Source organism: Paramisgurnus dabryanus, chromosome 24 (genome assembly GCF_030506205.2).
Source record: "Paramisgurnus dabryanus chromosome 24, PD_genome_1.1, whole genome shotgun sequence".
Classification (NCBI taxonomy): Eukaryota; Metazoa; Chordata; class Actinopteri; order Cypriniformes; family Cobitidae; genus Paramisgurnus; species Paramisgurnus dabryanus.
This window is the reverse complement of record NC_133360.1, coordinates 22,867,786-22,893,320: the sequence shown is the minus strand read 5'-3', so window position 1 is coordinate 22,893,320 and position 25,535 is coordinate 22,867,786. Positions and strand designations below refer to the sequence as shown.

The window sequence follows — 25,535 nt, the reverse complement described above, 5'->3', positions numbered from 1 at the left end:
TGAATAATTAACAGGGAGAACAAGGGGGCGGGGACTAGAGACGAGACACCAGAGGCACATGCCACAATAAACAAGGCATGGCCTCCACATGAAACAAGAGACTGTCAGAACTCTGCCATCACAATAAAACATAAATATAAAACCAAACTCTCGTGGCAGAGTCCTGACATCAACTACAGTGGTACAAATATAATTTGTCATTAAAATATAATTAAGTGTTAATAGTCTGTCATATTGTTTTATAACAGCGTCATGAATATTTTTCTTGACCTCAACTACAGTGGTACAAATATAATTTGTCATTAAAATGCCATTAAGTGTTAATACTCTGTCATATAGTTTTAAAACAGCGTCATGATTATTTTTGTTGACCTCAACTACAGTGGTACAAATATAATTTGTCATTAAAAATGTCATTAAGTGTTAATACTCTGTCAAATAGTTTTATAACAGCGTCATGAAAATTGTTCAGTTCATTATGTTTTTTTTTAAATGTGTTATGATGTATTGGTTTTTGTGAAGTTGTCATAACAAAGACATTTCAAATAATGTCATCATGTTTGGATTAAAAATGACATAATTGAACAAATAATACTTAATGACAGTTTTCCTAAAATCTCCTTAATGTTCATGACACGTGTCATGTCAGTCTTATGAACACTCCTTCAAGTAAAGTGTTACCCTAAAAATAGTTAGCTAACACATTGTGCACACTGACTGAGACTACTAGCAGACCTTTAACACCTGTATTATTCTGCATGTAGTATGTTTGTTTGGGAACTCATATGATGTCTCATACGCGATGTGTAAAGCGTTTCAGCAGTTTAAACTTTCCATTATTTAATATCTCCATATTCTTACTTAAGAATTACATGTTGTACCATTTCTAAAGATGAAGCCAAAATGAAAGATTGGATTTAAATGTTGTTTGGTCAAAAGTAATCCTGTGATCCCAAATTTGGTTGTTAGCTCCCTCTGCAGGCATTTGTTGTAATACATAATGTTGTTTGTATTACATAATACACCAATCAGCCATAACATTATGACCACCTGCCTAATATTGTGTAAGTCCCCCTTTTGCCACCAAAACAGCCCTGACCCTTCAAGGTACTAGACCTTTCTAGGGGGGTCTACAATGAACCTTGACTGCCCATGACGCCCATAAAAGCTTGAAGTAATGAATCTTAATACAATACAATTGTGCTAAAAGCTTTGCCAGCTTCACTTTGCCATCACTGCACAACATAACAAACAAAACAGGCAAACAAAGCAATGACTTTATAACAATAATACTCTCAGCAACAAATGAATCATCAGCCGAAGCTTCACACTGCAAAAAATGACTTAGTATTTTTGTCTTGTTTTCAGTAAAAATATCTAAAATTCTTAAATTAAGATGCTTTTTCTTGATGAGCAAAACGACCCAAGAAAATAAGTCTAGTTTTTAGACCAAAAATATCAAATTTAAGCGAATTGTTGCTTAAAACAAACAAACAAAAAAGTCTGCCAATGGAATAAGAAAAATTTTCTTATTTCAAGAAATGTTTCTTATTCCATTGGCAGATTTTTTGCTTGTTTTAAGCAGTTTTTACCTTAAAGTTTATATTAAAGTTTTGACTTAAGATGCAGGTGTGAATTGATGATGTCCTGTGTTTCCAATGTCTAATTTTTGTTGCCACTCTTTAGTGTGTTGCATTTCTCCTTTTGTCTCCAGTTTGCTAAGAGGAATATTCAAAATTATTTCATCTTCCAATGTCTGCTTTGCTTATTCATTAGCATAATGTTCATATTCTTGAAACTATACAGACTTATTTCATAGATTATAGACCATACCCTCAAAGTAATCAGGACCACAGAAATAAAGGTACAAGAATGTACAAAAGTTGTCACTGGGGTTGTCACCTTTTTAACTCATTCCCAGCCAGCCATGTTTTTTTTTTTAAGTTGCCTGCCTGCATTTTTTGTGATTTTCACAAAAGTTTCACAAAATGCCTTCCAGGAAAATTTTCTTCTTAAAATATATAAACATAAAAATATATCAAATGAAAGAACAGACCCTCTGCTTTCAAACAAACAATAAAAAACAAAACAGGGAAAAACATTTCATCCTATCTTGATTTTTTTTCTCTGTTTGTAAACTCTAAAATATGGGTATTTTTCTTTAAAAATACAATTTTCTCAGCAAAAGGCTGAAATTATTGCATTTTTGTGAAGGAATTTTGTTAGAGATCAGATTCAGAATGATTACCAAAACATACACAGAGTTTATAATTAGTAAATAACGTTTTTGGCTTCAGTTTTTTTCATAAATTGGGTAAGTGGATAATCGTGATATTGCAGATTAATATAAAAAATTAATCAGGAACACGTTTTTTATGCAAATGTTTTCTCCTAATTTATGAGATAACTCGTCAATGGTGGGAAAAGAGTTAAAAACTACACTTTTGTACCTAAAGGGTGCATTTTGGTACCTCAAAGGTACACATTGGTCCCTAAAAGATACATTTTAGGGTTGTTTCCCGGATAGGGATAAATTTAAGCCAGGACTAGGCCTCAGTTTAATTAGGAAATATAACTAGTTTTAACAAACATGCCTCACTAAAAACATTACTGTGTGCATTTTGAGGCCAAACCAAGGGCACTGATGTATTTTAAGATATTTCAGAACAAGTTGTTTTCAGTTTGGACAGCTCTTACATTTATTTTAGTCTAGGACTAGTCTAATCCCTGTCTGGTAAACCGCCCTTTATGACCTTTTTAAAAGGTGTGCAGGTGTAAACATGTTGTGTCTCTCTCGTCCACTTGTGATCCGATTGACGAAAACACATCTTAAGAGCAGGTGTAAACAGCCTCTTGAATTTGATAATATAATGCATGTCATAGAAGTTTAATTCTTAGTTAACATAATCATAATGCAGCTATGAAAATGAATCTTGTAGCTCTGAAAACCTTTTAAAGCATCCGTGGTGGATATAAAATGGGAGAAAGTTGAATGATAAAAAACTCACTGTAATAATTTGTATATGCAGCTTTATTCTGAAGCAAAAAATATAAGCATGAATTTCAAAAATATGATATTTAATAATTTCATAAGCTCGTAGACTGAAGCAACGTTGATCATGAATGTGTTTGTGTGTCTGTCCATCTTCATGTTCTGAATACATCAAAGATCTTCACGTCTGAACACAGGAGATAATCATACATCATAAATCATTCAATGTGAAATAACATAAAAAATGTTTACTGTATCCCTCCTCCTCCCCATCTCCTCCTTCTCTTCCTCTGTGCAGTTCTGTTGTAGGGGGGATGAACTTGGGGCCCGAGCCCTGATCTCATGTTCGCTCTCTCTGACGGTTCAGAGCTCCCTTCGCGGACAACAAGCCAAGTTTGTTTAGCATTAATAATTAAGATCTGAATTTGCAGGCGAACTAGTATATAGAACATAGTATATGTACTTTTCGAAGCAAAACGTGTATTAGAAAATCTAAATCAATACATTGCTTTTTGTAAATGAGTAGACAGAATGATTTTAAATATAGATAAAATATACCTAAATTATTTTTATTCATACATTTATATGTGGATTTACACTCACCTAAAGGATTATAAGGAACACCTGTTGAATTTCTCATTAATGCCATTATCTAATCAACCAATCACATGGCAGTTGCTTCAATACATTTAGGGGTGTGGTCCTGGTCAAGACAATCTCTTGAACTCCAAACTGAATGTAAGAATGGGAAAGAAAGGCGATTTAAGCAATTTTGAGCGTGGCATGGTTTTTGGTGCCAGACAAGGCCGGTCAGAGTATTTCTCAATCTGCTCAGTTACTGGAATTTTCACGCACAACCATTTCTAGGGTTTACCAAGAATGGTGTTGAATGGAAAAACATCCAGTATGCGGCAGTCCTCTGGGCGAAAATGCCATGTTGATTCTAAAGGTCAGAGGAGAATGGGCCGACTGATTCAAGCTGATAGAAGAGCAACTTTGACTGAAATAACAACTGAGGTATGCAGCAAAGCATTTGTGAAGCCACAACACGCACAACCTTGAGGCGGATGAGCTACAACAGCAGAAGACCCCACCGGGTACCACTCATCTCCACTACAAATAATAAAGAGGCTACAATTTGCACAAGCTCACCAAAATTGGACAGTTGAAGACTGGAAAAATGTTACCTGGTCTGATGAGTCTCGATTTCTGTTGAGACATTCAGATGGTAGAGTTAGAATTTGGCATAAACAGAATGAGAACATGGATCCATCATGCCTTGTTACCACTGTACAGGCTGCTGGTGGTGGTGTAATGGTGTGGGGGATGTTTTCTTGACACACTTTAGGCCTCTTAGTGCCAATTGGGCATCGTTTAAATGCCACGGCCTACCTGAGCATTGTTTCTGACCAGGTCCATCCCTTTATGACCATTATGTACCCATCCTCTGATTGCTACTAGCAGGATAATGCACCATGTCACAAAGCTCGAATCATTTCAAATTGGTTTCTTGAACATGACAATGAGTTCACTGTACTAAAATGGCCCCCACAGTCACCAGATCTCAACCCAATAAAGCATCTTTGGGATGTGGTGGAACGGGAGCTTCGTGCCCTGGATGTGCACCCCACAAATCTTTATCAACTGCAAGATGCTTTCTTATCAATATGGGACAACATTTCTAAAGAATGCTTTCAGCACCTTGTTGAATCAGGGGTTGTGTACACCAAAACCTTTACGCCCGCGGCCGGCACATGTTTCAATTGTTTTCAATGGAAGCTCGGCGCTTTTCAAATAAGCCAGCAGCTAGAGGGTTTTTTACGCGCTGAAAACCGGCGCTCTGCGGTTTTTCCGCGCTCGGCGCTGAGCGTCGAGAGTTGAAAGAGATTCAGCTTTGGGAGAAAAGCTCCGCTCGTCAATGTCAGTTCTCACACGGCCGCCCAATCACAGTGGAGGAGGGGCGGGACATTACCACAGCAACCAACCGGCTCGCAGCTGAAGTATCACAGCTATCAAAGCGCTCAGCTGAAGAAAGCTGTCACTCAGCTGAAAAACAGCTGGCGTTCGGCGTCCTCAAGGCGTTTTCAGCCGCGTTTAAAAGTTTTGGTGTGTCCAGCCCCTCAATGCCAAGTAGAATTAATGCAATTCTGAAGGCGAAAGGGGGTCAAACACAGTATTAGTATGGTGTTCCTAATAATCCCATAGGTGAGTGTATATTATGCAAACACAAACCTGAAGGTGAGTGCACCGTTTCGTCACAGCGCCACCTAGTGTGCAAGAGATTTAAAAAAAGGCTATTTTTGCTTATAACTACTGCAAAACTGTGTCTAAAATTATGAAAGTGCTATTGTTGGATTCCTTGAGGCATGCCGAGACAAACAATACCAAAAGGATTTCGGTCGGCCATTTTGGGTGTCGGCCATTTTGAACTTTCTCATCAAGTTTAGTATTTCACAAACGCAATGGCGTATCGCTAAAATGTGGTATGGTTGATCAGCGACATGTCCTGAAAGCACCTGCAAACCTGTAAAGATGTAAAGAAATTAATAAAATATTCATAACATTTCATCCAATTGTAGTACTGTCGTAAGACTTCACTCTATTGATTCCTTGTTTTATGCAACCAAAAGATTCCGACGGTACCAAAAATGTCAGAGTCAAACCTACTTCCTGTCCGCCATTTTGGATTACATAGAATACCAATTTTTTCAAACTCCTCCTAGAGCGATCGTTTGATTGGCTTGAATTTTGGTACGCACCATCTAGAGACCCTTCAGACAAAAAGTTATGAAAAGTGAATTTCTAATACACGTTTTGCTTTGAAAAATACATATGCTATGAACTTTACGTATTATGCAAACACAAACTTTTATTTTGTATATGATTAATCGCAATTAGCCCTAATTTTTACATCATTTTAAAGAAAATAACTCTAGAATACTAGATCCTGTTTTGTGCTGAATACAGTGTTATCAGACTTTTGCCATTATTATGTTTTTAAACAACTGAAAAAAGCAGAAATGTCAGTGCTGGTCAAAATTGCTCAAGGATGTCAAATCAATGAAATATGATCAGTGTAACTTTCATTACATTAAATTATAAAACAATATAACATTAGCTAAAATTCACTGTGAACTTTCATGGATGCATTACCTCAATGTGGTCTTTCACTCCTGTTTCTTTCTGTACCTAAATAAAAAAAATAAAAAAAACATTTATTGTGGTAATATCAAACTCACAATAATAAAAACAACTTTTTTGAGTGTTCAAAACTGTAAAAGTGTTACATTTGATGAGATGGATAAACTATTAACTTGTTTAAACTCTTGAGGAAACTATACTTACATTTACTTTCAATTTTTAACTCCCCATCTTTGCACCATGCTTTTGAATGAGAATGTCCCAAAGAACCTCCGACGTTCCATCCATCATTACAGTGAAGTTTGAAGTCGTTGTCACTGTGCCTCATGTGGTGATCTAGGACGGGTTTTATATTGTGCTCCTTGCAAATTTCAGGTGTAATTTTGCAGGGCTCTATGAAAGAGACAAAGACACACAGTGTAAAACTTATAATTGAGATTCAGAATAATCTGTAAACAGACGACTTACTCAGACATGATGGAGGGGTCTCCCATTTCCCATTCAGACACCTGTAATATCTCTGTTGTTTGTTCAGTTCGAAATAAGGCTGGCAAGTGTACGATACCGATGTGACAACTTCACCCGTCTTCTGCTCAACTTTAAAGTCTCCATGTTCAATCATAGGTGGTGCAGGACAAATGCCGCCTGAACACCATATAACACCATCAAACACACGCATGTCCATTTAAAACAATATTCTACACACTTTATAAATATTTTACTTTTATTATAAATGTTAGAATTGAGTATTATGTGATAACTCACTTGTGCAGTCAAACGTGCCATCCCATTTTCCATTTTTGCAAATCAAGACTCCGCTTGGTTTTTTATCATACGGTTTATTACACTTGTATCTCAAAACGTCAAGGTTATTGAATGTCTTTTTCTCATCTAACAGGGTCACAAACTGCACGTCCATTGTCGGTTTGGTACATTGACCTTTTTCTGTAATGAAAATGTGGAATATAAATATGTGATACTATCGGTGAAATCCATGCAGGCTGAAGTGTCATAATCTAATCGTGAGATTAGGACCATCAAAGTTTGATTTCCATTACAGTTCAATCTTTGATCTTACAGGCAATATTAAAGATATCAAGGTTATATTTTCACAGAATGTTCTTTACATTGTATAAGATGATTTTATGTAGAAAACATTTAATTACAAAAAATGACTTAAGCTGGGTTTTCACACAATTTGGTAAATAATTAAAATATTTAAAATAACAATAACAGTTTTAATAAATGTATACATTTATACATTATACAAAAAACTAATTTATAGAAAAGGTTTTTGTAAATTTGACTCACTAGTGCATTCTGGGTAAATCCAGGTTTGTGTAACACACTTAGCAATGGTCGGTCCATGACATTCATGATCATCATAACACTCATAGCGTGCTGTGTCTCCATGTGAATATTTCCTCTCACCTTGGATTTTATCAATCAGTTTAGCATTGTTTACTTCCTGATGAGGCTTTGAACAGAAAGCTACCAAAACAACACAAACATTGGTTACGGTTGATTTTTTCACTAATTCCATTCAAAAAGTGAAACTGATATATTTCAAATGTTTATTTCTTTTACTTTTGATGATTATATCTGACAACTAAGGAAAATCCCAAATTCAGTATCTCCAAAAATATTAGAAGATCTTCACAAATGGTCAGGCGAGTTTGCTGGCCAATTAGAACAGGGATACCATGGTCCTTAAACCAAGTACTGGTAGCTTTGGCAATGTGTGCAGGTGCCAAGTCCTGTTGGAAAATGAAATCTGCATCTCCAATAAGTTGGTCAGCAGCAGGAAGTATGAAGTGCTATAAAACTTCCTGGTATACGGCTGCGTTGACCTTGGACCTCAGAAAACAGTGGACCAATACCAGCAGATGACATGGCACCCCAAACCATCACTGACTGTGGAAACATAACACTGGACCTCAAGCAACGTGGATTGTGTGCCTCTTCTATTTCTCCAGACTCTGGGACCCTGATTTCCAAAGGAAATGCAAAATTTACTTTCATCAGAGAACAGAAAGCAGTCCAGAAGCGAGTCGCTTCTGACGCTGTTTGTTGTTCAAGAGTAGCTTGACACAAGGAATGCAACAACTGAAACCCAGGTCTTGCATACGTCAGTGCATAGTTGTTCTTGAAGCATTGACTCCAGCTGCAGTCCACTCTTTCTGAATCTCCTCCTTCATTTTTAATTGAGTTTTGCTTCACAATCCTCTCCAGCGAGTTATCCCTATTGCTTGTACACTTTTTTCTACCACATCTTTTCCTTCCCTTCACCTCTCTGTTAATGTGCTTGGACACAGAGCTCTGTGAACACCCAGCCTTTTTTGCAATGACCTTTTGTGTCTTACCCTCAATTGTCGTCTTTTGGACAACTGTCAAGTCACCCCCGTGATTGTGTAGCCTACAGAACTAGACTGAGAGATGATTTAAAAGCCTTTGCAGGCTTGTGTTTTGAGTTAATTAGGTGATAAGAATGTGGGACCAGGTGTCTTCAAAATTGAACCTTTTCACAATATTCAAGTTTTCTAAGATACTGAATTTGGGATTTTCCTTAGTTGTCAGATATAATCATCAAAATACAATTAATATATATATATATATTAATTTGTGTGTAATGAATGAATGTTATATACAAGATTCACTTTTTGAATGGAATTTGTGAAACTATACTTACACTATAATGGCTTTGCTTTCTACCTGAAGAGTTCTTTGAAAACCAGCAATAAAAACTCACCTTCACATTTGGGTGCTTTCTCCCACTTTGCATTGCGGCATACGATTTTATTATTCCCACTCATTGTAAAATCTGTTAGACATATGTAATTGACAACGGATCCAGATGAATAAACTGTCTGAGGTTCAGAGATAATGAGTGCATTATCAACTTTAGGAGGACTGACACAACTATTATCGTCCACTGGAAATAAAACAAGAGAGTCATTCATTTTTCTTTGAGTTGGTGTCTAAATGATTTTTAATAACATGCTGTTAGCATGATGCTTACAGCATATACTGTGTGTTATTAGTCCCCAGTTCCCTTTTTACTATCCTAACTGTTATGAAAGTAATAAGGCTCACATTCACAGGTGGGTGTCTGCCATCTACCGTTGACACATCTGATCACTGTGTTTGACGGTTTGTACCCTGATTCACATTTAATCTCTACAGCAGATTGTTTGTTGTTCAGCTGTCCATGTTTAATTCTGGGTAAATCACCGCATTCATCCACTCCTGTTTTGAGAGACCCAATATACATTTCCATACACATTCAAACCTTACTGCTGAAATCTGACGATAAGAAAACACACTCACTGATGCATCGTGGGACATTTATCCAGATCCCATTGACGCACGTTGCAGGTTTCCAACAGTTCCCAGTGTATGGTTTATAACCTGGATTGCATGAATAATAAAAATCTCGCTTTTTGGAGCGGTCTGTGTGTATGTACCCGTTTTCCACGGTTGGTGTAGTGCAAGATGCTTTCTTTTCTGTGAGGAAATAAATCATAATCGGATCATTTGAATCGTTTAAAAAGTTACAGATAGGCAGATAGACACACTGTATGTGATGATAATAAGGTTCTTGATAGCATGAAATTTAATTGTAAACAAGCTGTACTTGCCAAGACAGTGCTGTATGTTTGTCCATATGCCCAGGAATTTACAGGTGATTCATTCTGGCGTAATAATAAAGGACTTTGCGGTAGTAACATGGCTACAGGAGGCGCAATGATATTACGCAGCAGCCGAAAATAGTCCCCTTATTAACTTTCAATAGCAGGGAACTATTCTTTACGCCTGCTGCAGCAATGTTACCGCAGCAAAGTCCTTGATTATTACGCCAGAATGAGAGTATAGTTCCTAGCCATATCTGCCTAGAAAATCGCAGCTTTTAATTTTCCGTCAATGTAACTACAGAAAAATAACAACACTTTTTGAGCGCAATGCTAATGGTCTAATCAGATTCAATGGATTATGCTAAGCTATGCTAAAAGTGGTACCGCCAGACCTGGAGATCAGCTGAATGGATTCCAAAACGATAAAAATCAAATGTTTAACTCTAGGGGAGCTGGAAAATGAGCATATCTTCAAAAAAAGTGAAGTGTCCCTTTAAAAATGCAGCGTTGAGGAACAAGATCAGAGAAGTTTCGCTAAATGCTTACCCTTGCAAACAGGATTGTTATCCCACCGTCCATTTTCTAGGCATTTAAATGATTTCACAGTTTTGTTTGTTTCAGAGCAGGTTATGGTCACAGTTTCTCCAACTCTGAATTTTTTTTTGCCCTCAGGTACGATACTTTCTATTCCAAATTTGGTTTCGGAGAGTTCACAAGTTGTTTCCGTTTCTGTTCCTGTAAAACATTATAACAATAATACATAGTGAAAAGAGGTCAAGCATCCAAACTAATGACTAGATATGAATTCTGTATACATTTTAAATGACAAGCCAAAAGTAATTATAAACAAATCATTTTAAACAGTAAAAATAGCATATTATTTATATATTAGGAAACAAAATTGCAGTTGATCATTTCATTTCACATTTGAGCTGCCATTTTGAGACTTTTATTTATTATTTAAACATTTAAGCATTTGATTTCTCATTAGAGGAGAAACTTTTATAGTTCAATGTGTTTGACAGCCACAAAGCCGCCTACTCTCCGTGAACACAGAAAGTGAACAAAAGAGATGGAATAAAACTGTTTTTAGGACATTACAATTAATGGTAGCACTGTTGACATTATTGTGCTTTAGCATAGAGCACTTTCACAGACACAAAGGCAAAACAGTAACCACACAGTCAAAAATTTGAAATACAGACTACAATTTGATTCAACTACACACAGATGCTGAAAAAACGTAATTGCAATTACTGCAAACTTCCTACAAATATTAACTTCAAGTATTTTAGTATTTAAAGTATTACCTTGACTTTCAACTTCACATTTTGGCTCCAGACTCCAGCCCTGTTTACCGCACTTAGGATTTCCTTGCCTGGGTTTATATCCTGGATCACACTCATATTGTAATGTCTCATCTTTCTTGTGGTCTTTAATCTGCTTAACAGTCCCATGTCTTATGTTGGGTGGTTTGCATGATATCTCTGAATTAAATGGAAAAATCCATCATTACCTTGAATAAAGCATAAAATCATGTAATGATTGGGTGAGGACAAATAGAAAATTTAATTATTAACCTTTACACTTTGGAACAGATGCACTCCACTCGCCAGTCTCCTTGCAGTAAATGCTGCTACTTCCGTCTATACTTTTTTCAGGAGACTTGCAGTCAAACTGAATAATGTCACCATAACCTCCGCCTTCTGTTTTGCCCGATGCACTCACATCCCCTTCTGTGTGAATTGGGGGGCATTTCCACACTAGCAAGTAATTGGAGACTGATTTAGTACTGATTTCTGTGTACAAATACATCAAACCTCTAGATGGCACTCTTTTGACAGAACACTGGAAGATTATAATGCTTCATTAAAGATGCTGTGTGTAGATTTTAGCGGTATCTAGTGGTGAGGTTGTGAATTGCAACCAACGGCATAGTCCATCACTCACCCCTCCGCTTCGAAGGTGTAGACAATGCCTTTGTTTCCACTTCCTGTTTTTACAGAGTACAGAGTCCAGACATGTTAAGTTCACTTAGGAGTTCTTCGAGTAACCAATATATGTACCAAGTATCAGGACTGTAGGTAAAACTCAACATTTTAGATGAAAGGTGGCGCTGGAGAACTGCCACAGAGCCACGCCCATATCTGAGCTTTAGTCCACACTCAACGGTCGACAACTATGATAATGTTAATGTCATTCTTACCATGCCAAGAGCCTTAAGTATGGCTCAGTATAAAGTTAAAGTTTAAAGCATTGCCATGGCAACAGTGTTGGAGATCTGAAAAATCTGTTTGCAAATGCACCGACATTCACACATATCATCAACACCTCCCTGCTCACCAGCATATTTCCATATACTTTTAAACAGGCCCTTTTCTTGCTTAAAAAATCCACACTTAACCCCTCTCTCACTGACAGTTACTGGCATGGTCTCACTCTTTCTGTTCAGTGTGAAAACACTTGAGAAAGCTGTTTTCATCCAGATATATTCCTTTCTATCATTGAACAACCTACTAGAAAACAAGCACTAAAATGTAACCACTCCAATGAAACGTCACTGATGTCGGTCACAGAAGCATTACAGTTAGTTAAGGTAAAATCCAAATCCTTGGTTCTGATTCTGCTAGACCTGTTGGCCGCCTTTGACACAGTCAACCATCAGATCCTACCAGCCACACTATCATCTCTGGGGATCACAGGTACTTCTCTCCAATGGTTCAAATCTTAGCTTTCAGATAGATCCTTTAAGGTGTCATAGAGGGGCACGTTGTCCACAGCTCACCAGATTGTCACTGGGGTCCCTCAGGGATCACTACTGCTCACCTAAACCCCATTCACACAGACCTTTGGTCCCAGAAAATACCCGAAAAATTGCCAGACAAGCGTCTGTGTGAACAAAAACTCATCCCGTTAATCTTCTGGGATCGTTGCCGGAAAGAGGACCTAGTCCGATACCAGGATAACCCTCTGTGTGAACAAGAAGCCGAACGAATGCCGTAATGGGCCATCACAACAAAAGTTATGGTTCAGCTCCTTAAAACGAGATATAACATGCATATAAACATTCAACACAAGAAATGTTGCAAACTAGATTGAAGCAGTTATCAGGAAATGATAAATGAGACGCATAAACAATGACGCACGTGCCGTAGTGAGGACGCGCGTGTCATGGAAACATGAAGTTGGTTCAACTCTTTAAAATAAGGAGTTAACAACATTCACGACGAGAAATGTCAGCAAACTGGACTGAAGCAGAATCAGGTAAGTTAGCTTGTCATTTACTGCGTTGAAACGGAGATCATTCAGCAGCATAAAAGAATATCGCGTCACGTGCTCATTTGAGCTACAGTATAATAAACGAAAATACCCGCGCGTCATCCCAACAAGATATATCATTCAGCTCCTCAAAATGCTGGTTTTAAATGCATATAAACAATCACGATGAGAAGTGTCTGAAAACTGTATTAAAGCAGAGATCAGGGAGTCAAATATCCACTCTGAAGCTGAAATCATTCACCAGCATAGAACTGTACGTTCACGCGCTCCTTTATAGTCTTATCATGAACAAAAATGCACGCGAGTTGTTTCTGGAGAGAGGAATAATAAATAATATGCAAACTTCAGACACTGCGTAGAAGAGAGGGCAGGACTTTCAACTGGTCACATGTCTTTCCGGGACCATAAGATGCCGTGTAATCTTGGCAGTGTGAATGAACAAAAACTCTAACTATTCCGGAAAAATCCAGGATGCCTGTCCCGTGTATTTTACGTAATGTCTGTGTAAAAAGGGCTCTACAGAACTTTCACTGGCACTGCAACAGCATACCTTCACACTTTCCTACATTCCCATGCAGACATCACTTTCAGCATATGAGTGGGGTCTTGTCATATCTTCACAAAAGGGCACTTAAACACATTCCCACTCATTTTCCTCCACATCTCCCAGCTGGTGGAATGATCTTCCTAAAAGAATCTGGTCAGCCACAACTCTTGCAACATTAAATAAAAAACACTAAAAACTAATATTTTCCAAAAATACTTGACAAATTGATATTGACTGCATTTCCACCTCTTCTAACTTAAATAAAAAAAAAAAATACTATCGCTCCCTCAACAGGTTCTGTTTTGGAATAGTGAAAACTTGTAACTTGGTATACCCTTACGAAAAAGAAGTATACTTCAAGTTCATTTTATTAAGTATATTTAAGTAATGTTGGAGTATAGTTTTCAGTATACTTTATGTAGTAAGTGTACTAACATTTATGTTCTAGTAGTATACTTGTAAGTGTACTGCTTGAATACCGCTTGGGACTAAATTGGCCCACTTTTAGTATATAGAAGTATACTTCTAAGTGTACTATAAGTGTAAGAGTAGTCAACTTTAAGTGTACAACTAGTGCACAATTAGTTCTTCATTTGTACTGCAAGTGAACTCATAAGTATACTAGTAGTTTTCTAGACATATACTTCAAGTGTGCATGCAAATGTTCTGTTAGTGTACTCTTAGTAAACTAGTAGGTTATTTATTGTGTGCTGCAGGTATACTTCCAAGTGTTCTTTTAATATACTTTTAGTTAACTAGTAGTTTACTAGTCATATACTGAAAGTGTAAATGCAAATGTTCTGTTAGTGTACTCTTTGTAAACTAGTAGGTAACTTATTGTGTGCTGCAGGTATACTTCCAAGTGTTCTTTTAATATACTTTTAGTTAACTAGTAGTTTACTAGTCATATACTGAAAGTGTAAATGCAAGTGTTCTGTAAGTGTACTCTTAGTAAACTAGTAGGTTACTTATTGTATACTGCTTGTGTAACAAAGCACTTTGACACTGAGGATCCATCTGCAGGTTTTTATTAAACACACTCATAACAGCAAACACAGCAATGTAAGGCAGGCAAATCTCGTAGTCATGAAACAGGCAAAAGGGTCAGGGCAGGCAACAAACATACAGTACTCATAAACCAGGTAAAACAGATCAAGATTAATAAATACAGATAGATAAGCAGGCAGGCAAACCGCTCAGCAATGATAGCCGGTACAAATCAAGACTTTGCTCTGACTGAATGTTTCCAGAGAGTTTATATAGGCTGTCCAATGAGTTTCAGGTGGCAGACTAATCAGTCCAGGTATGCGGGATTATGGGAAATGGAGTCCAGAACGAAAGTTTATATTCAGGGGTTCAGCCATATAGATATATATATACAACCTCAAATTAGAAAAAGTTGGGACACTGTAGAAATTGTGAGTAAAAAAGGAATGAAATAATTTACAAATCTCATAAACTTATATTTTATTCACAATGGAATATAGATAACATATCAAATGTTGAAAGTGAGACATTTTGAAATGTCATGCCAAATATTGGCTCAATTTGGATTTTATGAGAGCTACACATTCCCAAAAAGTTGGGACAGGTAGCAATAAGAGTATAAAGGTTACATTTACATATAAGGAACAACTAAAGGACCAATTTGCAACTTAATTGGCAACATGATTGGGTGTAAAAAGTGTGGCAGTGTCTCTCAGAAGTCAAGATGGGCAGAGATAGTCTATATTCTATTGTGAATAAAATATAAATTTATGAGATTTGTAAATTATTCCATTCCTTTTTTACTCACAATTTCTACAGTGTCCCACTGTAGTGTCCCATTATATATATATATATATATATATATAATTTTTGTATTTATTATTTTTGTTTGATTAGCTCCCTGATAGCATACGAAAGATTTAGCTTCAAATTGAAAGTACAATTAAAAGGTACAAGTAAAAAAATTAATACACAGGAACATTGTATTGTATTTAAGTGCAATATATATACATTTATAGTATGATGTTAAGTTCACTTAAAGTAAAGTTGAGTAGTAAACTACTAGTTAACTAAAAGTATAGTAAAAGAAAACTTGCAAGTATACCTGCAGCACACAATTAGTAACTTACTAGTTAACTAAGAGTACACTAACAGAACACTTGCATGTACACTTTCAGTATGAGTACACTAGTTTACTAAAAAAGTATAGTAAAAGAATACTTGCAAGTATACCTGCAGCACAAAATTAATAACTTACTAGTTTACTAACACTAAAGATTCTCCATAAAGATAATATACATTTGTACACTACAAATACTTTCAAAATGTACTTAAAATATACTGTTTCTAAAGGATGCTAAATAATGTATTTTATAAATATGCTGTCAGTGCATTATTATAATGATAACTTTAACAGATAAAGTATACGTAAAATAAACTTTAAAATAAGTTCAAATTAGTATACTTTAAAAATGGCACAGAACTTTAACTCCAAGTATATTTTTTTAAGTATACTTTTAGAAAATATACTAAATTATAATTATTTTGAAATATGTTAAAAGTTTAATTGTAAGCAAATATGTTGTAAGCATACTTTCAATATATTCAAATATGGTACATTTCTTTCTAAGTATATTTGTAATGTACTATTGCAAAGTTAAATATACTTGAAATACAATAAAGTATATTTATTTTTCACCAGGGCTATTCATATGGCTTTTTGCAGCTTTCTTGATGTAGCTTTCGTTGTTGCATTTTTACTTTATACTTTTAAGTATAATATCAGTAAGCAAGTATAGGCCAAATATACTTAGACATTTCGGTCAGTATAGGTCAAGTATACTTTAGTACAATTTAAGTATATTTCTGAGAAGTACCTAAGGAACATTTTAGAGAAGTACATAAAAAGTAAACTGAAAGTATACTTTCTTATTTTAAGTTTAAAAGAAGAATACTTTTAGCACACTTCAATAAACTTATTTTTCGTAAGGGTAAGCACTTCTTGTATTATTACCTTCCTATGAAAAATGGCTTTATTGTTTCCTAATCTTCGTAAGTCGCTTTAGAGGCCTGATGCCAAACTTACTTGCCAACCCCTGGTTAAGACAGTGCCTCTGTTTTTAACTCCCTGTTTTTAGGACATTACAATAAATGGAGCATAGGGCGCTTTCACAGCCACAAATGCAAAATAGTAACTGCACATTGTCAAAAATTTAAATTCCAGAAAAAAACATAATTGCAGTTTTAGCTACATCTATACAAATACCCAGTAACTTTTCTCAGTCGCAGTAGTTACTCTGTTTTCTGTATTATTCTTAATAACAGTGAAGTATTACCTTGACTTTCAGATTCACATTTTGGCTCCAGACTCCAGCCCTGTTTAGTGCACTTAGAATTTCCTTGCCTGGGTTTATATCCTGGATCACACTCATATTGTAATGTGTCATCTTTCCTGTGGTCTTTCTTCTGCTTAACAGTCCCATGTCTTATGTCAGGTGGTGTACATGATATATCTGAATTAAATGGAAAAATCCATCATTACTTTGAATAAAGCATACAATCATGTAAAGATTGGGTGACGACGAATAGAAAATTAAATTATTAACCTTTACACTTTGGAACAGATGCACTCCACTCGCCAGTCCCCTTGCAGTAAATGCTGCTACTTCCATCTATACTTTTTTCAGGAGACTTGCAGTCAAACTGAATAACGTCACCATAACCTCCGCCTTCTGTTTTGCCCGATGCACTCACATCCCCTTCTGTGTGAATTGGGGGGCATTTCCACACTAGCAAGTAATTGGAGACTGATTTAGTACTGATTTCTGTGTACAAATACATCAAACCTGTAGATGGCACTCTTTTGACAGAACACTGGAAGATTATAATTCTTCATTAAAGATGCTGTGTGTAGATTTTAGCGGTATCTAGTGGTGAGGTTGTGAATTGCAACCAACGGCATAGTCCATCACTCACCCCTCCGCTTCGCAGGTGTAAACAATGCCTTTGTTTCCATTTCCTGTTTTTACAGTGTATGGAGTCCAGACATGTTAAGTGCACTTAGGAGTTCTTCGAGTAACCAATATATGTACCAAGTATCAGGACTGTAGGTAAAACTCAACATTTTAGACAAAAGGCGGCGCTGGAGAACTGCCACAGAGCCACGCCCATATCTGAGCTTTAGTCCACACTTAACGGTCGACAACTATGATACATGTGCCAAAATTTATGTTATTCTTAGCTTGCCAAGAGCCTTATATATGGCTGATTATAAAGTTAAAGTTTAAAGCATTGCCATGGCAACAGTGTTGGAGATTTGAAAAATCTGTTTGCAAATGCACCGACATTCACACATATCACCAACACCTCCCTGCTCACCAGCATATTTCCATTTATTTTTAAACAGGCCCTTTTCTTGCTTAAAAAGTCCACACTTAACCCATCTCTCACTGACAGTTACAGACCGGTCTCAGTCTTTCTGGTCATTGCGAGAACACTTGAGAAAGCGGTTTTCATCCAGGTATCTTCCTTTCTATCACTGAACAACCTACTAGATAACAAACAGTAAAATGCAACCACTCCAATGAAATGACACTGATGTCGTTCACAGAAGCATTACAGTTAGTTAAGGTAAAATCCAAATCCTTAATTCTGATTCTGCTAGACCTGTCGGCAGCCTTTGACACAGTCAACCATCAGATCCTACCAGCCACACTATCATCATTAGGTATCAGAGGTACTCCTCTCCAATGGTTCAAATATTAGCTCTCAGATAGATCCTTCAAGGTGTCGTGGAGGGACAAGCTGTCCACAGCTCACCAGATGGTCACTGGAGTCCCTCAGGGATCACTAGTGCTCACCTACAGAACTTTCACTGGCACTGCAACAGCAAACCTTCACACTTTCCAACATTCCTACACCCCATCCAGAACGTCACTTTCAGCATATGAGTGGGGTCTTGTCATATCTTCACAAAAGGGCACTAAAACACGTTCCCACTCATTTTCCTCCACATCTCCCAGCTGGTGGAATGATCTTCCTAAAAGACTCTGGTCAGCCACATCTCTTGCAACATTAAATAAAAAACACTAAAAACTAATATTTTTCAAAAATACTTGACAAATTGATATTGACTGCATTTCCACCTCTTCTAACTTAAATAAAAAAAAATACTAACACTCTCTCAACAGGTTCTGTTTCGGAATAGTGAAAACTTGTAACTTGGTATAAGCACTTCTTGCATTATTACCTTCCTATGAAAAATGGCTTTATTGTTTCCTAATTTTTGTAAGTCGCTTTAGAGGCCTGATGCCAAACTTACTTGCCAACCCCTGGTTTAGACAGTGCCTCTGTTTTTAACTCCCTGTTTTTAGGACAATACAATAAATGGAGCATAGGGCGCTTTCACAGCCACAAATGCAAAATAGTAACTGCACATTGTCAAAAATTTAAATTTCAGAAAAAAACATAATTGCAGTTTTAGCTACATCTATACAAATACCCAGTAACTTTTCTCTGTCGCAGTTACTGGACTTTTTAGTCTTTTTCTCAGTCGCAGTAGTTACTCTGTTTTCTGTATTATTCTTAATAACAGTGAAGTATTACCTTGACTTTCAGATTCACATTTTGGCTCCAGACTCCAGCCCTGTTTAGTGCACTTAGAAGTTCCTTGCCTGGGTTTATATCCTGGATCACACTCATATTGTAATGTGTCATCTTTCCTGTGGTCTTTCTTCTGCTTAACAGTCCCATGTCTTATGTCAGGTGGTGTACATGATATATCTGAATTAAATGGAAAAATCCATCATTACTTTGAATAAAGCATAAAATCATGTAATGATTGGGTGAGGATACTGACAAATAGAAAATTAAATTATTAACCTTTACACTTTGGAACAGATGCACTCCACTCGCCAGTCTCCTTGCAGTAAATGCTGCTACTTCCGTCTATACTTTTTTCAGGAGACTTGCAGTCAAACTGAATAACATCACCATAACCTCCGCCTTCTGTTTTGCCCAATGCACTTACATCCCCTTCTATGTGAATTGGGGGGCATTTAAACACTAGGAAGTAATTGTGGACTGATTTAGTATTGATTCCTGTGTACAAATACATCAAACCTGTAGATGGCACTCTGTTGACAGAGCACTGGAAGATTACAGTATAAGCTTTCAAGATGGTGCTGCACTATGGCGACTCTGTGTTGCTCTCTGTTTGTTTTGTCTGCTTATTGTTTTGTTTATTTTCGGCATCCTGTGATGGATTCATTCGGTATGACAGAGCTCAGATAAACTCTCTTAGCTCCCCCCATCTGGGTCTGGTAGATCACCCCTTCCCCCCTTTTCAATCTTAGAGCATGATGTGAGGAGGTTTCTCCACCATCAAAACATCAGGAAAGCAGAGGGTGCCTGATGGTATCACACCAGCTATGCTGAGGAGCTGTGCAGACCAGCCCACTCCCATATATCACTCCTTATATCTTCAATTGGTCTCTCATTTCCTCAATAGTCCCCACTTGTTTTAAATCAGCTATGATTATTCCAGTTCCTAAGAAGAATAACATCACCTTCCTCTATTGCACTCACATCCGTTGTTATGAAGGTGTTTGAGCGCTTAGTCTGTAGTCCCTTCTCAGGTTACCAGGGTTACCTACGTAACCCGAGACGTTCCCTTTCGAGGAACTCGAGCTGCGTCGCCATAGCAACCCTTTGGGGAACGAGATGCCCATGCTTCCATACTACCAAATGCCTGTAGTGTGTATAACTAAACACAGTCAAGGCAAAGAACCTGGGACCCTTAAGAGGAGTCTAGGTCTAAATTAGGTGAGCGGCCAAAACCAACCGACGGCATCACATATGTCCTGGAGTGAAGCGCCTGACCCTAAGGCAGGGGTGGGGAACCCTGGTCCTGGAGGGCCACTGTCCTGCAGAGTTTTGTTCCAACCCTAATTAAACACAAATGAAAAATCAAATTAAATTCTTCAGGATGACTTGGAAATGAAATTCAGGTGTGTTTGATTAGGGTTGGAACTAAACTCTGCAAGACAGTGCCCCTCCAGGACCCAGGGTTCCCCACTCCTGCCCTAAGGCCTTAGAGGCAGCCATATCCTGGGTAGAGTGGGCCCATACAGCGACGGGTGAGGGTATACCCTGATCTTTCTAAGCCAGTGAGATAGCATCCACTATCCTTCTGCTCAAAGTCTGCTTGGACGCCAGTAAACCTTGTCTGGGCAAACCAAAGCACACAAATAGCTGCTCCAGCTGCAAATTCCTCCACTGAGCAGTCCTGTGAAATTATGTTCACGCACAGGACACTAAATTCAGCTTATACTTGTCCACACTCCTGAATGGGGAAGGACAAAGGGCCTGCAGAACAATGGGCCTCGGCACATTGTTCAGCACCTTGGGAAAATAACATGGCCTTGGGTGTAGAAAAGCCTCAGCCATCCCAGGTGCAAACTCAAGACCTGCAGGGGGTACTGACAGGGCTGAAGGTCCCCTACTCGCTTTAGAGAGGTAATAGCAGAAAGAACACAGTCTTAAAGGCCAGAAACCTATCTGGCGAAGTCTCAAGTGGCTCGAACAGAGCGGACGAGAGCCCTTCCAGCATGACCCTTGTGCGGCTAGCACATCGCAACCTGCAAGTGCCACAAAGAAAGCGAGCTACTAATGGGTGTCTACCCAGTGATGAGCCTTCCACCGAAGAGTGGTAGCTTCAATTCGCTTAGAGCGCCTTTAATGGTGGAAGGAGTAAACTCATCAGAGAAATGCTCCTGCAGAAACCTCAGCACTACGTCGACAGGCAGTTATAACTGGGTCTGTCAGATGAGCTGAGCACCAAGAGGTGAAAACTTTCCACTTAAGGGAATAAATTTTACCCATGAAGCCTCAGCCACATCTGTACCATGGAAAACCACAGTGGGCAATGTGTGGTGTCCTGGGATGCAAACAGATCTACGTCTGTGCATCCAAATCTCTTCCAGATGTGGTTCACCACATTTAGAGGATGTCTCCACTCCCACCGGAGATGTCTGTTGTCTCGAAGGGGCCACATTTACCTTAAAGGTGGAGTAATGATATGGTCTCCACAACCTCAATTGGTAGAATGACATCCTTCCAAAGGAGTATGGTAGGTAGAGACTGCTGCCACCTAAACCTTAGGGTGGAAGGAGTTAACCCAGCAGAGAATTGCTCCTGCAGAAACCTCAGCACCACGTCAAGGGGCAGTTGACTGGGTCTGTCAGGTGAGCTGAACACAGAAAGGTGAAGTTTCTCCACTTTAGGGCATAAGCTTCTTCGTTGAGGGAGCTCTGAAATACTCATCTGGTTTCCACAACCTCATTTGGGGGCATAAGGTCCTTCCAAAGGAATATGGTAGGCAGAGACTGCTGCCACCTAGACTTTAAGGGTGGAAGGAGTTAAGCCAGCATAGAGTCGCTGCTGCAGAAACCTCAGCACCACATCAACAAGCCAGTTGACTGGGTTTTTTTAGGGGAGTTAAACACCAATAGGTGAAAGATTCTCCACTTAAGGGCATAAAGCTCCCTTGAGGGTTGTCCAGACAAGACATGAGGTCCTTCCAGAAGGAGTACGGAAGGCAGAAACCGCTGCCACCTAAGCCTTAAGAGTGGATGCAATTAAGCCAGTGGAGAATTGCTCCTGCAGAAACCTCAGCACCACATAAACAGGGCAGTTGATTGGGTCTGTCAGGTGAGCTGAACACCATGAGGTGAAGTTTCTCCACTTAGGGCCTAAGCTCCTTGAGGGAGCTCTGGAGTAATCATCCTTCCAAAGGAGTATGGTAGGCAGAGACTGCTGCCACCTAAACCTTTAGAGTGGAAGGAGTTACCTCAGCAGAGAATGCTCCTACAGAAAACCTCAGCACCACAACGACAGGGCAGTTGACTGGGACTGTCAGGAGTAAAGTATGGTCTCCACAACCGTGTTGAATAAAGTCATAAGCTCTAATATAAGGAATCAGTCCTCGGATCTGATTAAATCACAGTCTGTCTCAGTCACAGCATACGACTGAGCTGCATCACTGAACAAATATAAATCCCTCCTTTTTTAAACAATAAAGCAATGGCTGTAGGTCATCATTTTTCTCATGTGGAGGTTCTACAGCCTCCTGCGAAAGAACGTATACATGCTCCCCACTGGAGCCAGCGGTATCCAGTTCCACAATATGCAGGTGCAGGTAAATTGCGGCTGGCTGTGGTACTATGCACAGCAGTGAGTGTGCCCTGCAATTGCACTGAAGGGAAGCAGGCACCATAAATGGGGTGTGAGCTGCTTCGCTTCAATAAGAAATAGTGAGTTCCACGAACTAAGATGTTACCCGTCTCAGCGGATGATGGTTTCGAATTGTAACACACAAGATCATTATCTTGACTTATGGCGCACCAGCGGCCGATTAGGAGAATAAATGCTGTGCACAGCTGTACAAGCAACACACAGACACAAAATCACTGTTTGTCACAGATCATGCAGGCTGTGACAGGCAGATATACATAGCCTACACATACAGGTGTAAAAACGTAAAAATATTATTATTATTATTATGTGTATGTACATATAGCCCAAGCTTCCTAGAGAGCGGGATGGAAGCGGGACCGGATCCGCGAGGGCGAGAGCCTTAGATATCCTTCTCAAAGCGTGAGGCTGGAGCACAACACGTGCACAGGAATGTTCACAGTGCACACAGCCAGGTTTCTCAAAAGCCAACTGTGCGTGTTGCGCTCTAAGACACAAATACATGTGTATCCTTGTCTGTGATATCGTGCCGACAGGGAGATACACATACTTGAACTTCTTAAAACATACTTCAGATTTATGCAAACGTACACGCAGTCACTTGCTGAGGCACATAAAGCAAGTGTGTATGTGCGAGATGCCTTCTTATACCCCTAGTCCGCACGGCATCCAGTCTATATCCAATCATCAGATTATTGATTATGTGTTACACGTGCTTCAGATCAGTCACGCCGAGGCGTTCCTCAAAGCGTTGCTATGGCGACATAGCTCGAGTTTCTCGAAAGGGAACAGAATTTTAGTTACTGCAAACTTCATACAACTATTACTTTAAAGTATTTTTCTCTGTTGCAGTAGTTTCTTTGTTTTTTGTATTATTCTTTATAACAGTGAAGTATTACCTTGACTTTCAGCTTCACATTTTGGCTCCAGACTCCAGCCCTGTTTAATGCACTTAATAGTTCCTTGCCTGGGTTTATATCCTTTATCACAGTCATATTGTAATGTGTCATCTTTCCTGTGTTCTTTCTTTTGCTTAACATTCCCATGTTGTATGTCAGGCGGTGTGCATGATATATCTGAATTAAATGGAAAAATCCATCATTACCTTGAATAAAGCATAAAATCAGGTAATGATTGGGTGAGGGACAATAGAACATGAAAATATTAACCTTTACACTTTGGAACAGATGCACTCCACTCGCCAGTCTCCTTGCAGTAAATGCTGCTACTTCCATCTATGCTTTTTTCAGGAGACTTGCAGTCAAACTGAATAACATCACCATAACCTCCGCCTTCTGTTTTGCCCGATGCACTCACATCCCCTTCTATGTGAATTGGGGGGCATTTCCACACTAGGAAGTAATTGGGAACTGATTTAGTACTGATTTCTGTGTACAAACACATCAAACCTGTAGATGGCACTCTGTTGACAGAGCACTGGAAGATTATTATGCTTCATTAAAGATGCTGTGTGTAGATTTTAGCGGTATCTAGTGGTGAGGTTGCAAACTGCAACCAACGGCAAAGTCAACCACTCACCCCTACGATTCGAAGGTGTAAACAATGCCTTTGTTTCGACTTTCTGTTTTTACAGAGTACAGAGTCCAGACATGTTAAGTGCACTTAGTAGTTCTTTGGAGTAACCAATATCTGTACCAAGTATCAGGACTTTAGGTAAAACTCAACATCTTAGATGAAAGGCGGCGCTAGAGAAATGCTACAGATCCACGCCCATATCTGAGCTTTAGCCCACACTCAACAATCGACAACTATGATACATGTGCCAAATTTAATGTCATTCTTAGCATGCCAAGAGCCTTAAATATGGCTGATTATAAAGTTAAAGTTAAAAGCATTGCCATGGCAACAGCGTTGGAGATCTGAAAAATCTGTTTGCAAATGCACCGACATTCATGTCACAGGTCAGAGCGGACCACAAATGTTGTGAGTCTCGCTCCTCCCTAATTACCATCTCGATGAGGTCCCAAAGATACCCCAATGACCAGACACACGAGAGAGTAAGTGCAATTTAAAACAAACTTTATTAAATTATTTAAAAATGATAAGGGCGGGGAAAGGGGCGATAAAACTATAGCTCTCCGAGCCAGGGAGAGCGTGGGCACAGAGTCACCTTGGACTCTCACGGGGACGGGGAGGTAAGTCACTCTGTCCTCTTCTTCAATGCGTCCGTCCGTGACTTAACGGTGCATATTCCTAGTCAAGCTCCTTTTGTCTCCAGCCATTTCAGCCGAGTTTCTCCACTTCCTGTTCCTGGGCAGAAGGAGGGAACATGGGTAAGTACGAATGTAAGTAGGGGAGGGGGGCAAGTACCTGAATTTGGCAACCCCAACAGATAGATAGCACGCAGCCGTCCAGCTGAGGCGTCCAGAGAGTCTACAGGTATCCCGGAGGTAAGGCTAGGGAGGCCTAGAAGGTACACAGGTGAGTATTCAGGTACTATAAGGGAGTACAATAGGTTAGGCGTTCGGCCTCCAGACGTCCAGGTGAGTTATGCGGGGTAGGTACGTTAGCTCTTGGCTCCGACCGTGCAAGCAAGTATATAGGGTCGACACACTGGGCTCTCGGCTTTGGGGGTACAATAGGTAGGCAAGGTAAGTACAATGGGCTCTTAACTTTGGGTAATGCAGTGGATGGGCGAGGGAAGTACACTGGGCTCTTGACTTTGGGTAATGCAGTGGATCGA

The 25,535-nt window shown here is 38.9% G+C and overlaps 1 protein-coding gene across 4 annotated transcripts in view; it reads right to left on the bottom strand.

Moving 5' to 3' along the window:
- Positions 1 to 3,013: 3,013 nt before the first annotated feature.
- The window catches only part of LOC135741080 (complement factor H-like), a 49,918-nt gene continuing 27,396 nt past the window's right edge, over positions 3,014 to 25,535 (bottom strand). Inside the window, exons 11-28 of one of the 4 annotated variants that reach the window (XM_073813578.1) lie at positions 24,001 to 24,183; positions 23,731 to 23,907; positions 19,460 to 19,642; positions 19,184 to 19,360; positions 17,185 to 17,367; positions 16,915 to 17,091; positions 11,346 to 11,528; positions 11,076 to 11,252; positions 10,312 to 10,500; positions 9,461 to 9,637; positions 9,227 to 9,379; positions 8,883 to 9,065; positions 7,445 to 7,624; positions 6,899 to 7,078; positions 6,602 to 6,778; positions 6,338 to 6,526; positions 6,146 to 6,181; positions 3,014 to 3,179 (exon numbers count right to left, since the gene is read on the bottom strand). In XM_073813578.1, the coding sequence (XP_073669679.1) occupies positions 6,147 to 6,181; positions 6,338 to 6,526; positions 6,602 to 6,778; positions 6,899 to 7,078; positions 7,445 to 7,624; positions 8,883 to 9,065; positions 9,227 to 9,379; positions 9,461 to 9,637; positions 10,312 to 10,500; positions 11,076 to 11,252; positions 11,346 to 11,528; positions 16,915 to 17,091; positions 17,185 to 17,367; positions 19,184 to 19,360; positions 19,460 to 19,642; positions 23,731 to 23,907; positions 24,001 to 24,183 (2,903 nt within the window). In that variant the 3' untranslated portion in view covers positions 3,014 to 3,179; position 6,146. The other 3 variants (XM_073813579.1, XM_073813580.1, XM_073813581.1) reach the window with 3 other exon arrangements.